The following is a 14,502-nucleotide window of genomic DNA, read 5'->3' as shown; positions in this document are numbered from 1 at the left end:
GGGGTCAGACCTGGGTCCTCTCCCGGTTCTGCTACTAATTTGCTGTATGTCCTTGGGCAAGTCCTTTCCCCTTTCTGAGCCTTAGTTGCTCCATCTCTAAAGTGGAGGCAGGGGTTAAGCTAGAAACAGATGGCAGCTAGGTTTTATCTCACATGCAAAACTGATTGCTCATTGTTTGGCTTCTGGGCTCGGCAGGAGAGTGCACGAGTCTGAGTGGAGGTGGAGGTGATGCCTTTGGACACCTGGAGCCTCGGTAATCAGTGGCTCCTCTCTGCCTTCTGGAGGCATAGAGAGCTGCTTCTTTCTACCGCTCTACGACCGAGGCAGAGATAATCTGTACATACAGCCTTTGAAAAAACCCTTCAAAAACATTGTCACTTCGTGTATACAGCAAACCCTGGGGAGCTGGTATTACCATTGGTGTGTCACGGGCGAGGAAGTCGAGGCTCAGAGAGCTACCAAAGCGGCCCTCTGAGGCCAAGCCCCTGGCACCAGCTGCTCTTCTCTCCAGCCGCCGCAAGCCCACAGCCTCCCGTTCTCTCGCCCTCTGCAGGTTTCCACGTGATCCCCACTATCTCGAGCATCGTCCCGGAGAGCTGCCTGCTGATCGTAGTGGGGCTGCTGGTGGGGGGCCTGATCAAGGGCGTGGGCGAGACGCCCCCTTTCCTGCAGTCCGACGTCTTCTTCCTCTTCCTGCTGCCACCCATCATCCTGGACGCCGGCTACTTCCTGCCGCTGCGGCAGTTCACGGAGAACCTGGGCACCATTCTGATCTTCGCCGTGGTGGGCACGCTGTGGAACGCCTTCTTCCTGGGCGGTCTCATGTACGCCGTGTGCCTGGTGGGCGGCGAGCAGATCAACAACATCGGGCTCCTGGACAACCTGCTCTTTGGCAGCATCATCTCCGCCGTGGACCCTGTGGCCGTGCTGGCCGTCTTCGAGGAGATCCACATCAATGAGCTGCTGCACATCCTTGTCTTCGGGGAGTCCCTGCTCAACGACGCCGTCACTGTGGTGAGGGGCCCAGACCTGAATCCAGGTCCAGACTGGATCCCACCTCCACCCGCTCATTGCAGTAGCGAAACCGTAAATCTCCCTTCCCGCTGGCTGTGTGCCAGGCATCGTGCTCAGCATGCGGCATGCGCTACCTCTTCCAGTCCCCGGGGTGCCCTTGGGAGGTGTTTCCCACTTTCGCACTACAGAGAAGGCAGCAGGGCCCCCGAAGTCAGACGACTTGCTCACAGGTGGCAGAACCAAGGTTAGAAGCCAGGTCTGTCAGATGTCAGGTCCTGAGCTCCTGGCCTTTACAGGCCAGACCGTCTCTGTCCCTGACTCGGACTGTGAGTCCGAGTGTTGTGAACTTGGTGAAATTCTGTATCACCTTTAGACTTTAGTTTACCCTTCATAGGCCGTTGAGTCTTGGGGGGCCAGTTCAGCCATCCTGTTGGCTGAGTCCTGAGTTATAGTTCAGTTTGTGTAGAGTTCAAGGGCAGCCGTGGTGGAAAGGACCCTGCCCTCCAAACCTCTAGGAAGGGCACCTGGCTGGCTCAGTCAGTAGAGCATGTGACTCTCGACCTCACGAATCACAAGTTCCAGCCCCATGTTCAACATGGAGCCTACTTAAAAAAAAATAAAAATAAAATTTGTTATAAAAACAAAAAACAAACAAACAAAACCCTCCAGAAAGTGGTTAATAAAATGGATTGGCCTGAGGTTGGCCACTATTATTATTATATTAATATATTAATATTAATATATTTATTATTGTTGCTGTTATTGTTATTATGTGGTCTTAGGCAAGTGACTATACCGCTCTGGGCCTCAGCTTTGCTAGCTGCAAAGTAGCTGAGTGGGCCATGCTTTCCACTCAGGGGCTAGGAAGGACAGATGCCCCCAGCGCAGTCCGCATTTGGCCACGCTATATGTGCTAACACAAGCTCTTCCTCCAGCTGATTTCCTCAGGAAAGGCGTACGTGTATGTGCACACTCATGTCGTGTTGTGAAAACACCCCCATGCTCCTAGTCAGACCCCTCAGAGAGCAGCTGTTTACGTAAGGAAACACAAGGACACGTGTGCATGCCAGGGTACGCTCATTCACACACTCCCTCTTCACCCACCCCGCATCCCTCAGGAAGCCACACTTCTAAGAGACATAGTAGTGGTTGGCTTGCTGCAGGCAGCCTCAGCTTCCTCCCCTCTCCTCTTCCTCTTCCTCCCCTGCTGCCTTCGTGGGGTCCTTATGGGGCTGAGAGAGCAGCAGCCTGATCTAAGCAAGCAGGCCCCAGTGCTGGTTCTTCTGGAACCAGCTCTTGCCTCAGTTTCTCCATCTGTAACAAGGATTGCAGTACCCAGCCTGACATCCTCCCAAGGTTCCTACTGGCGTCACGCCAGTGGGTACCACAGACAAAGCCCTCCCCAGTTGGGTCTGGGTGTTGGGGTTCAGGTTGGCCTTTCTGGGGAGTAGTGGGATGTGGTTATTTCAAGGGTGTATTGCAGGCTTGGCCAACCAGGCCTCCCCTGGTGGTGGCTGTGCTGGTAGTCCTTGCTCGTGCTCACTTCCTGTCTGAGCACTTCCTGTCAATGAGCACGTATTGCCTCATCTAATCCACAGAGAAACTCCATGAGGTTGGCACTGTGATTATCCCATTTTTCCAAGCAAGGAAACTAAGCTACTGGTCTAGGTTAGGAAACTCGTCCAGGGTCACATTAGCAGGTAAGTGATTGCAAGTGACCTACACAGTGGGAGCACAGCCTGCACACTTACCACTCTGCTGCGCTGCCTCCCTGGTCCCTTTGACAGTACACCCAGGTGGGAAAGGAGGACCTTGCCCCGTCCACCTGCCCATGGGTCCACGTGGTAGACCCTGGGACCCATGAATCTCCTCAGACCAGGAGTAAGTGTAGGTAGCCCAGAGCTGAGAATGCACCTGTTACCCGCCACTGGAGCCCTGCCCTGTCTGCCAGACAGCTATGGCCCAGGCAGCATCAGGGACAGGCCAGTGCTTGGCATCTCCCCTTCTTGCTTGGCCCACCTCAGGCCCTTTCTAGAGCTCTGGGCATGAAGGCGAGTGCCCTGTTTCCCGACATTAAAGCTGAAGGCAGCCCCTGAGCCGCCTGGTCTCAGGTCCCCTCCCCTCTCTCCCAGCTCTCCGGCCTGGAAAGCCCTCAGCTGGCTTCCTGGCAAGCTGTGTGTGAGTAGGCCCAGTAGCCAGAGAGCTGACACAGAAGCTGCCCCTGTCCAGGAGGGCCCACCTACTGCTCCAGGGAGCAAGTTCTGGGCCTGACGCTCCTGCCGGGGCCTGGGACCCTTTGTCAAGTCACTCCACTACCCTGAGCTTCTGTTTGGGAAAGCAACGGGCAACTTTGGCTCCCTGCCTACCTCATGAGACAACACACGTGATGTGTGCCGAGCAGGACAGCCACTGTCCATGGGCTTTATCATGTGTGACATGCCCCTGAAACATCTGACCATCTGGTGACAGCACTACACTGACAGTTCCCGGCCCAGGAGGTGGGGAAGCCTCAACGCCTCTGCTGGTTCCACTACCTCTGAACTTGGCTGTTGGTGGTAGCCACCTGGAGACCTTGTTGAGCAGAGATTTCTGGGCCCCACCTCCCGAGAAGGAACCCAAGTGGGGGTATGGCCCGGCTGTGTGTATTTTCAGAAATTTCCAGAAGCTAAGAAGTCCTGTTCTGGTTTGTTGTCTGAACTTTCTCTGCTTTGTGCTGAAGGAGAGACTGAAAGCCAGACAGGGACATGATGTGCCTAAGTCAAATGGTGAGAGGGGCCACTGGGTAGCGCCAGTGGTAGCTGATACCGTGATGGGCCTGGTTCTGTGCACTTGGCCTTGATGAACTAGTTTCATCCTCACAGTGGCCCTATAAGGTTGGTACCGTTACCCCATTTTATGGCGAGGAAAAGTGAAGCGCAGGGAGACGGAGTAATTTGTCCCGCTTTGTCCTGCGTAGACAGCCGGGAGCAAGAGGGCCACAGTTCCGGCCCAGCTCGTTTGGCTTCAGAGTATGTGCTCTTACCCAGCACAGCACGCTGTAGCCCTGACACAAGGCCTTCCAGGCCCTTGGCCACTGGTTTTGACCACCTCCTTGGCACCATGGTTCTCTGCTATCATATGGCCGCCTCCTGTGGCCGTGGTTCAGTGGAGGGCATGCGATAGCCCTAGCGGACCCCAGGGAGCTGGGGTGAGGGGCGGAGCCAGGGCCCTGCCCTCCTGCCGACCAGCCTACACCCCCTTCCCAGGTCCTGTATCACCTCTTTGAGGAGTTTGCCAACTATGACCGAGTGGGCATTGTGGACATCGTCCTCGGCTTCCTGAGCTTCTTCGTGGTGTCCCTGGGCGGGGTGTTTGTGGGTGTGGTCTACGGGGTCATCGCAGCCTTCACCTCCCGATTCACGGCCCACATCCGCGTCATCGAGCCGCTGTTCGTCTTCCTCTACAGCTACATGGCCTACCTGTCAGCTGAGCTCTTCCACCTGTCAGGCATCATGGCGTGAGTCTGGGTGCAGCCTGGGGGGGGAGGGATGCCAACCTCGATTCCCCGTGCTTGCAGGGGTCACAAGGGAGTTCCCCAGGCCCGGCTTCCAGCCCTGGGATGAGACTCACGCACCAGGCAACTGCCCCTGGAACCATTGAGTTTAAAGTTCTGGAAAGCTTCAGCGCTGCTACTTTCTGCTTCGAAGGGAGTTCCCTTGGTTGTAGCCAGCCACAGGCTCTCACATTCACTGTGCCCTTCCACAGCCCCAGCAAGGAGGCCTGGCACCTCCATTGCCATGAGGATTCCTGAAGGTCCTGGGGCCTCAGCCAGGTCTTGAAATCTAGGGACTGTGGAGAGGCAGTGAGATGCAAAGGTTTGCCCAGTAGGGGAACACATTGGAAATACAAAGGGCAGGCCAGATTGGGGGATATGGGGTAACCTTTTTAAAAATTTTTAAATTTTTAAATTTTAATTTTTTTCATTCCAACTTTTCTTTTTATTTACTTCTTTTTATTAACATGTAGTATATTATTGCCCTAGGGGTACAGGTCTGTGAACCATCAGACTTATTTAAACATTTCACAGCACTCAACCATAGCACATACCCTCCCCAATGTCCGTCACCCAGCCACCCTCCCTACTCCCTCACCCCTCAGCAACCCTCAGTTCGTTTTGTGAGATTAAGGGTTCCTTATGGTCTGTCTCCCTCCCGATCCCATCGGATTCGGGGTAACCTTGAGGAGGCCAGGTCAGCAGGAGCAGAGCCAGGTATGGACGCCAGGCAGGGAGCAGGTGCCTGGGACAGAGCTGCCTAGGGAGACCTCCATGTGGGAGAGACACTGTGCTCTGGGGGAATAAAGCAAGGCCATGGACATTTGTAACTGACTCCTGTTAGACGGCAGCATGGCCAGGGCAGGGCAGCGGTGGGGGAGGCACAGGCTTTAGATTTGGGCAGACCTTAGTTTGCATCTTAGCTCACTGGCAGGGTGACAGTGGACAGGCAACAATCTCTCTACCTCTCAGATCCTTCATCTGCCCACGTCTGGAGCGTTGAGTGAGAGGATGGAGATAAATTAGGTAGAGCCCACAGCGGGTTCTGACCTGTCGGGGGCACCTGTCCGCCTCCCCAGCCATGGAAGGGCTCTGGGAAGGTGCAGATCCACTGAGCCCTGAACTCTGCTCTTCCCTGACCCCAGGCTCATCGCCTCGGGAGTGGTGATGCGCCCCTACGTGGAGGCCAACATCTCCCACAAGTCCCACACGACCATCAAATATTTCCTGAAGATGTGGAGCAGCGTCAGTGAGACCCTCATTTTCATCTTCCTTGGCGTCTCCACCGTGGCTGGGTCCCACCACTGGAATTGGACCTTTGTCATCAGCACCCTGCTCTTCTGCCTCATCGCCCGAGTGCTGGGTGAGGTCCCGGGCTGGAGCAGGGGAGAGGTGTGTGCGTGCGTGCGCGTCTGTGTGCGCATGCGTGTACCCTGTGTGCGCGTGCTGTGGAGGCAGGAACTGGGCTGGGGTGGGAGACCCCGTATGAAGGGCCCAGCTGGGTCACCTGCTGGCGATTCCCCTCACAGCTGCACAGCTGGGGCTTCCCTGCCCCTCTCTGCCATGCTGAGGCTTTGGTGGGCCTCATGATGGCTCACGGGGAGTCTGTGACCTCTGGGAAGATGGTTGTGTGTGAGAACGGAGGGGCCTCAGGGACCCCTGGTCTGTGAATGTTCTCTGCATTGTCTCGGGGCACAGATGAGTTGAGCGCTTGCAGACCCGTCTATGCCGCCGGCCCCGGCCACGTATAGGGACCAGGCCTCCGGTCCTTGGGTTCTGCTTGTGCTTTCCAGACACACCTCAACTCAGGAACTGTGTCTTCCCCTTCCAGATCTCACTCTACTCCTCTCTCAGTCCCTGCCCCTGACTGCCTATCGCATCTGCTTGATAGACTGGAAATCTGTTCAGTCCTGGGCCTCATCCTCCAGAGATTCTAGCTCCGTGGGTTGAGGTTGAATCCAGATCTCTGCATTTATTTATTTTTAAAGATTTTATATTTATTTGACAGACAGAGATCACAAGTAGGCAGAGAGGCAGGCAGAGAGAGGTGGGGCAGCAGGCTCCCTGCTGAGCAGAGAGCCCGATGCGGGGCTCGATCCCAGGACCCTGGGATCGTGACCTGAGCTGAAGGCAGAGGTTTTAACCCACTGAGCCACCCAGGCACCCCAAGATCTCTGCATTTTTTTTTAAAAGCTTTCTATTATGGAAAATTTGAAGCCTGTGGAAAAGTAAATCCCATGAACCCATCAAAATGACTAGATACCAACTTGGGGCCAGTCTTGTTTCAGCTCTTCCCCCAGCTCCCTGCTGACTTTCAGTCTCTGGAGGCGGCTGTGACGCTCTCTAGAGCACACCCAGGTTGGGAGAGCCCCTTGAGAATCCAGCTCTTCGCTGAGGGACCCAGGAAGGGAGTGCACTGGGTGGGCGTGCTCGCGGGGGCTGCCTCCAGGCAGAGCAGCTGTGGGTGCAGCAGCCAGGAAGGCCTGGGGACAGGCTGACGCTCTCCTTGCCCTTCCTGCTAGGGGTGCTGGGCCTGACCTGGTTCATCAACAAGTTCCGAATCGTGAAGTTGACCCCCAAGGACCAGTTCATCATTGCGTACGGGGGCCTGCGCGGGGCCATCGCCTTCTCCCTGGGCTACCTCCTGGACAAGAAGCACTTCCCCATGTGTGACCTGTTCCTCACTGCCATCATCACGGTCATCTTCTTCACCGTCTTTGTGCAGGTGCTGGACAAGGCAGAGCAGCCCCGCCTGGGGACCCTGACTCTGCCAGTGGAAGGAAGAGGCGCCCAACCTGACAGGGGGCCACGGGTTCTAGTCTGCAAAGAACTTGCTACGCGGTCTTGGGCAAGGCGCTCCCCCTTCAGGTCCTCACTTAACTTAATTGTGAAGGGGGAGTTAGGATAATGAGCGACCAGTCAGAACACTGTCTAACTTAGAAATCCAGACAGTGCTGAGAGAAGTAGGCAGAGTCAGCAGGCCCATGGTGCCCGGTACAGGGCTTTAGGGAAATGATTTGCTATTTTAGGATCTCAGTTTCTGTGCCTGTAAAATGGAAATAATAGCACAAAATGTGGGGGTGGAGCGAGATAAGTTGCTGAGCTGGGCAGTAGGTCTGGAGTCAGTGTGGGCTCTGCTGGGAAAGACCTTCCTCCCATTTCTGGGTCTTGGTTCCCCACCTGCGAAGTGAGAGGGTTGGCCTAGATGATCCTGGAGTCCTTCCAGCCTCTGGCCAGTGATTTCCATGCATTTAAATGACCCTGGCTTAGGGGAGAGTCCCCTACCCTTTTCAGAATCCCCAAGGAAACCCAGCCAGGATGGCATCAGTGCTCCATCTTACCTGACCTGTGACTTTGGGCAAATGAGAAACAAGTCTGTCCAGGCCTCCGTTTCTCTATCCCTTCCGTCTTTCGTAGACGCAAATCTTGGCAAAGCTTTATTTGTTTATTTATTTATTAATATTTTATTTATTTATTTGACAGAGAGAGATCACAAATAGGCAGAGAGGCAAGCAGAGAGAGATAGGGGGGAAGCAGGCTCCCCGCTGAGCAGAGAGCTCGATGCGGGACTCAATCCCAGGACCCCAAGACCATGACCTGAGCCGAAAGCAGAGGCTTAACCCACTGAGCCACCCAGGTGCCCCTTGGCAAAGCTTTAGATGGGAAACAGCATTGCCCAGGCATCCTCCTGGGGCCAGACTCCCCTTCTGTCCCTTCTAAGGATAGGGGACTGCCTCTTTTGCCCTCTTGCACTGTTTCCATTGTCAAAAATATTTTATCACCTTGACTTGGCAGTTGTATACGCTGATGGCTTACCAAGTCCATTTTCAATGAAGTCCGCACTGAGAGAGGGGCCTCCCTGCCTGGGTGTGAATCCAGCTTTACTACTAGTTCTGTAAACTCTGAGAAAGTTACTTAATCTCTCACCTATAAGATAGAAACAGTGGAAGAACCTACCTCTCAGGGTCCATGTGGGCATGCCGGAGCGAATACTTAAGTAAGTCACCCCTGGCTCTGGCAGAGGGCACACACACGATGAGATTAGCTGCTCCCGCTGCTGTTCTGGACTGGGCAGCTACAGTCCTGTGAAGTGGTTTTCCCTATCAGCCGGCCCCGACTTCTCTGGGGTTGCAACGCATGTTTGTGGTGGAGCCCACATTTGAACCCAGGCCCTCTGACCCCTCACCCGGGCTAGATGACCGGTGTGTGAGTCATTTAGCTGGAAGGGGCTGTGTCCTTGGGAGGAAGCAGATCTTAGATAGGACCTGCCTTTGAGCCATGGCTGACATGCAGGTTGGGAAAGTGGGGACCTCAGAGCAGAGGGCATCCTGGCTTCAGGGGCTCTAGGGGTGAGGGAGGGGGGACACCCCGTGGTCTCCCTGCCAGGGTAGCAGACCGCGAGTGCCTAACGCCCACCTGCCCCCCAGGGCATGACCATTCGGCCCCTGGTAGACCTGTTGGCTGTGAAGAAAAAGCAAGAGACAAAGCGCTCTATCAACGAGGAGATCCACACACAGGTACTGGAAACTGGGCCTTGGCCTTGGTTGTAGGAGAAGGCTCAGGGAGCTGGGGGGCAACTAGGCCTCACGTCAGTTTCCTCACTTGGCCCCATCCTCCCTCATCCCAGTTCCGGCTGGTCCTTTAGCTGCTTGAGGTCGCCCGATCGAACCATAGGCAGGTGTGGTGTGGGCAACCAGGAGCCCTAGGAGGGGGTGTCATGCCATCTCTACCTCTAGTAGGAACCTATCCCAAGCGTTGGGCTCATGTGGATTCGGGGAAGGGGGCTCCGCTGGGGTGTGACAGGGAGGGGTTTGAGGTGCTGCGAGTTCAGGATGAGATGTTGGTGCCACCTCCTGGCTGCTCCTGGAACTGCAAGGCTGGGCTGAGCAGAGCTGCACTAGGGTGGAAAATGGGGGCCCATTCAGAAGTCTTGGTAGGGAAGCAGCCCAGTAGTGAGGCTTGACTTGGCCTTGGGCCCATTTCAGTTCCTGGACCACCTTCTGACAGGCATCGAGGACATCTGTGGCCATTACGGCCACCACCACTGGAAGGACAAGTAGGTGGCAGGCCTGGTGGGCAGGTGGGTGGGGAGGGGCAGGGGAGGGTCTCCCCCGGCCTGGGTGTCTCCCCACCCTGAGGAGCTGGCTCCACACCTCTCCTCCCTGCCTCCACCAGGCTCAACCGGTTTAACAAGAAGTACGTGAAGAAGTGTCTGATAGCCGGGGAGCGCTCCAAGGAGCCACAGCTCATTGCCTTCTACCACAAGATGGAGATGAAGCAGGCCATCGAGCTGGTGGAGAGCGGGGGCATGGGCAAGATCCCTTCTGCTGTCTCCACTGTCTCCATGCAGTGAGTGCCAATGATGACGCTGGCAGCTTTTGCACCCACACCCAACCCCTGCCCAGAAACCTAGAAGGCCACCCACCAGGGGAGGGGGTTCTGGGAGGGGTGGTGGCAGGCCAGGTGTTGTCCAGGCAGGGTGGGTGAGAGAGCCACAGGGCCACAGAGGACACCTCCCCCGCCCCCACCCAGGCCAGCCTGACTTCCTGGCCCAGCCCAGCAGGCTCAAGGGTCACAGGAATTTCTTGGGGACCTAACCTGTGCCTTGTCGTCCAGGAACATCCACCCCAAGTCCCTGCCTGCAGAGCGCATCCTGCCGGCACTGTCCAAGGACAAGGAGGAAGAGATCCGCAAAATCCTGAGGAACAACTTGCAGAAGACCAGGCAGCGGGTGAGGGGTTGCTCCCTGCCCGGCACCCCTACAGCAGGGCAGGCCCTCTGCTCCAGCCCTGGCCCCCACTGGGCCCGGCTTCTGGGGCCTGAAAGCTGTTCCCCCCACAGCTGCGGTCTTACAACAGACACACCCTGGTGGCAGATCCCTACGAGGAGGCCTGGAACCAGATGCTGCTCCGCAGACAGAAGGCCCGGCAGCTAGAGCAGAAGGTGGGTGAGGGCCTGGAGCTGGCTCCTGCCTTTCACGGGGAGTCTGGGTTCTTCCTCCAACATCCCTGCCCTTAAGCCCCTTTGAAGAGAGAGCCACTGCCCGTGTTTTTTGGCCTCCTCTGCTTGTCTCGAAGACGGAGCCCCAGGACAGGTTCCAGAAAGCTGCCTCCTCCTCTACCTCCCCACTCAGGGCAGCAAAGACACCCACTCACTGCACCCGCAGGCCTCTGAGTCTATCTGTGTGCTCGAACCACGCATTTCTTCCCAAAAAAAACTAAGGCCCGGGGAAAGATCACAAAGCAAGGCATACGTGTGCTCGATCGTTTGCTCAGGAACAGTTTTTGAGTGGTTCCCAAGTGCTGTGCAGCAGAGTGGCCTCTGTGGGGACAGTGGTGCATCAGCCCAGTCCATGCCTTGCTGAGCTTCTCATGCAGTGACCCAGGCAGGACAGGAAGTGCAAGGGGCCAGGAGCACTCCGAGCAGGGGGGCAGGCAGGGGAAGCTCAGGAACAGGGCCAAGAGGAAGGCAGTGTGGGCAGAGGAAGGCCCAGGCTGTGTGCCTCAGTTCCCAGTCACAGAACATGGCCCACTGTAGCAACTGAGAGGGTTCCGCTTTCTAGAAAGCTTGTTAACGGTGTCAGGCTTTGGGCTTTATGCCAAGGGCATGGAGAGCCGTGAAGGGGTCTGAGCAAGGGGCTAACTTGGGAAGGGGTGGGGGGTGGCCTGGATTAGTGAGGTGGGCTGTGGGAAGAGGGAAGAGGAGTCCTCTCCAGCCTTCTGGTCTGGGATGTTGGGAGCGGTGGTTTCAGTAGGGGGTGCGGAGAATGGCATCAACAAGGTCTTGAGGGAAGAGAAGAATCCGAGTTTAGTTCCAGCCTATTGCACTGAGATACCTGGCGGCCACTTGGGGTCCAGGTGCCAACTCCTGAGCTGACTTTATGGGTCTGGACCTCTGGGGCAAGTGTGGACAGGAATAGAGACGGGCCGGGGTGCTGTGGGAGAAGCAGGGCTGTTTAAGGCTGCTCCAGAGATCATACAGCTTGACAGAGGCTGGGCCAAGCCTTCAGGAACCCCTGAAGGGCCAGCCAGCATGGCTTCTGTGCTGGCAGAGACAGACGAGCCTGAAGAGGAACCACCAGAGAGGCCGCGGGCCCCAAACATGCCAAAGGAGGGGGTGACTCAGCCTCGGGCGCCATCCCGAGGGGCTGCCTGTGCTTACCCCTGTCTTGCCCTTTCTCTGTCAGATCAACAACTACCTGACGGTGCCGGCCCACAAGCTGGACTCCCCCACCATGTCGAGGGCCCGCATTGGCTCAGGTGAGCCGGGACACAGGGAGCCTGGAGAGGGGTCTGGAGGGCACACACTCAGTGCCACTGTCCCTTGAGGGTGAGACTCCAGCAGGAATGGGCCTCAGAGAGCCACTGGAGAGGACAGGCTTCTCCTGCTGACCTCCTCCTACGACATGAGCTCCTTCTATATCAGGTGGACCTGGGGGTTCCCCAACTGTCCTTTCCAGGGACAGAGGTGCTCTATATGGGGCTTATGGGGAGAACTGTGAAGGGGTTTGATGCCTGGCAAGGAGGCAGGAAGTCTGCACCACTGGGATGTTCAGCACGTGGGCGAGACAGTGACAGGCCTTCTTCAGGCCTGGGCCCTGGGGACACATGGTGACTCAGGAGAGGGCTCTAATGGTCTGGGCGGGGTTACCTAGGGAGCCCCTGGTGTGCAGAGAGGGACATAGGGCCTAGTGTGAGGGGAAGAGAAACTGCTCATCAGGCCTCATCCAGGTCCACGCAAGTGATCCTGAAACATGGCAGCATGGCCGCCCTCACAGGAAGGTTCTGTGGGAATTGCTGGCACGTGCCAAGGAGGGGGCACTGCTGGGCAGGGCTTGGGGCAGAAGCCAGCTTGGGTTTTGCTCTTGGTCCCCAGATCCACTGGCTTACGAGCCGAAGGCCGACTTGCCAGTTATCACCATCGACCCAGCCTCCCCGCAGTCGCCCGAGTCCGTGGACCTGGTGAATGAGGAGCTGAAGGGGAAGGTCTTGGGGCTGAACCGGGATCCAGCCAGGGTGGCGGAGGAGGATGAGGATGATGATGGGGGCATTGTGATGCGGACCAAGGAGCCCTCTTCCCCTGGCACGGATGATGTCTTCACCCCTGCGCCAAGTGACAGCCCCAGCTCCCAGAGGATACAGCGCTGCCTCAGTGACCCAGGTCCCCACCCTGAGCCTGGGGAGGGAGAGCCTTTCATCCCCAAGGGGCAGTAGCGCTGGGGTCCGTGGGCAGTGCCCATCCCAACACAGACTCTCCCACCAGAGCAGGGGCTGCTGGGGGAGCTGGGGGCTCCCTTCATTCTTCCTGACTTGGATTGGCCCTGCCCCTCCCCCAACCGCATGGCAGCTGGGCCCACAGCCCCCACCGCAGCACGGCTTCCCCCTGCCTCCTGGGAAGCACCCTCCCTCCCACCAGAACTGCCTTCCCAATCCATTTGGCAGAACTGTCGGGCTGTGAGGCAGATCCTGCCCCTTCCCGATTCAGGCTCTCTCCCAGACCTGGCCTAGGGCCTCGAGAGTCCCAGCCCTCGGAGGCCTGCTGCCCACTCCATCCACCTCCTCATTCAAACCAATCTTAGTTCCTAACCAAAGAGCCTCTGGCTCAGCCTTGGTCCCACCAGGAAAGGGAAGGAGCCAAGACCTCTCCTGGCCTAGGCCAGGCCCTGCTTTAACAGCAGAAAGACTGGAGGACCAGGAATCCGACTGGCGTAGGGGTCAGTGACACCCGGCAGCCCTGCGCTCCTCCTGCCAGCTCTGTCCCCCTGGCCAGCCCCCAACCTGTCCAGCTCAGAGCTGCAGGCTAACGGCATCTCTGAGCTTCTCTGACTAGAGCTGGGGCGCTTTGGACAGTCTGGACTACCCCAGTGCGGACCACCGGACCCTCCAGGGGTGACTGTCAGGAGAAGGACTGTTGGCTCCAGAAAGTGCTGCCTTTTTATCTGTTCTGTTTGTTCACACTCCATGTATGATTCAATTTGCACAGAGGGCATTCCTGTTTTTAAAACATTTTGAAAACCCCTGGCTTACCAGAGCTCTAGCCCTCCTACTCCAGAGAATTACCCCTCCTCGTCTGTGCCTATCCTGCCCAACACTCCCTCTGCCTCCTGGGCTCTTAACTATGGCCCCAAGGCTATGATTTTAGAAGTGACCTCCTTCACTCCAGTTCCCAATTCTAACTCACTGATGCTGGGCCTTCTAGCACTTTCTGTGCTCTTGGGCCTGACCCTCAGTTCCTGCTGGCCTGTTCTTTTCTCTCATCCCTCTCCACACCCTGGGCCCCCAGACCTCTTCTGTGCACTGCACCCAGCCTGCTGTGGAGCCCAGGCCTTAGGGGAGAAGGCCTCCCCAAGCCTCTCCCACCCCACCAGGACTGGTGGGTGGGCAGAGTCCTGGGCCCCCAGAGGCCCTTGCTCACAGGCACACACTCCCACCCCCACAGCCACCATGGCCAGGCCTGGGCCTGGTGGTATCTGTCCTTCCCCAGGATTGTGCAATAGTCAGAGTGTCCCTCTCCCGGACTGGGCAGTGGGTGCTCCTCTGTCTCCCCCTCCTTCTCTCCATGCAAGTGCTGTTTGGGGCAGGAGTCACCACGCAAGGGTGACGTTGACAACCGTGTTCCAAGCCACCACAGCTGCTGCTGCTCTGCCTCCCGTAGGGAAGAAACCGGATCTTTTTCATATTCTAATAAATCGGTGTGAGTTTTTTACAGAGTTGGGGGCTGCTTCCTAGGAACTGGGACATCAGGGGAAGGAGGGTGGCCTGGGGGCTTGAAAGACTTAGCTCCTGGGGGCCTGAAGGTCTTAGCTCAGTGTCTGGCATGGCAGCTGGTGGTGCTGTGTGCCCAGAGAGAGAGAAAATATGAATAAAGCACAGCAGGGCGCTCCCTGCCCTCAGGCACCTTTAGCCTCCGCAGCATGGAAAACCCAGTGTGTTGGTGAATGACAGTGAATGGGGGTG

General features: G+C 57.0%; 1 protein-coding gene across 1 annotated transcript in view; it reads left to right on the top strand.

Annotated features, from left to right (window-relative positions):
- SLC9A1 (solute carrier family 9 member A1) overlaps nt 1-14,255 on the top strand; it is a 48,545-nt gene extending 34,290 nt beyond the window's left edge. The window contains exons 2-12 of the mRNA XM_004741078.3: nt 554-1,014; nt 4,260-4,510; nt 5,692-5,909; nt 7,069-7,271; nt 8,974-9,063; nt 9,532-9,602; nt 9,722-9,895; nt 10,163-10,277; nt 10,388-10,489; nt 11,733-11,805; nt 12,422-14,255. Of these exons, the coding sequence (XP_004741135.1) occupies nt 554-1,014; nt 4,260-4,510; nt 5,692-5,909; nt 7,069-7,271; nt 8,974-9,063; nt 9,532-9,602; nt 9,722-9,895; nt 10,163-10,277; nt 10,388-10,489; nt 11,733-11,805; nt 12,422-12,759 (2,096 nt within the window). The 3' untranslated portion in view covers nt 12,760-14,255. The remainder of the gene's footprint in view (nt 1-553; nt 1,015-4,259; nt 4,511-5,691; nt 5,910-7,068; nt 7,272-8,973; nt 9,064-9,531; nt 9,603-9,721; nt 9,896-10,162; nt 10,278-10,387; nt 10,490-11,732; nt 11,806-12,421) is intronic.
- Nucleotides 14,256-14,502: the final 247 nt, after the last annotated feature.

This window comes from Mustela putorius, unplaced genomic scaffold (genome assembly GCF_011764305.1).
Source record: "Mustela putorius furo isolate JIRA1106 unplaced genomic scaffold, ASM1176430v1.1 tig00003853_pilon_pilon_pilon, whole genome shotgun sequence".
Lineage (NCBI taxonomy): Eukaryota > Metazoa > Chordata > Mammalia > Carnivora > Mustelidae > Mustela > Mustela putorius.
Note: the sequence above shows the minus strand (reverse complement) of the source record. Positions and strands in the feature narration are given on the sequence as shown.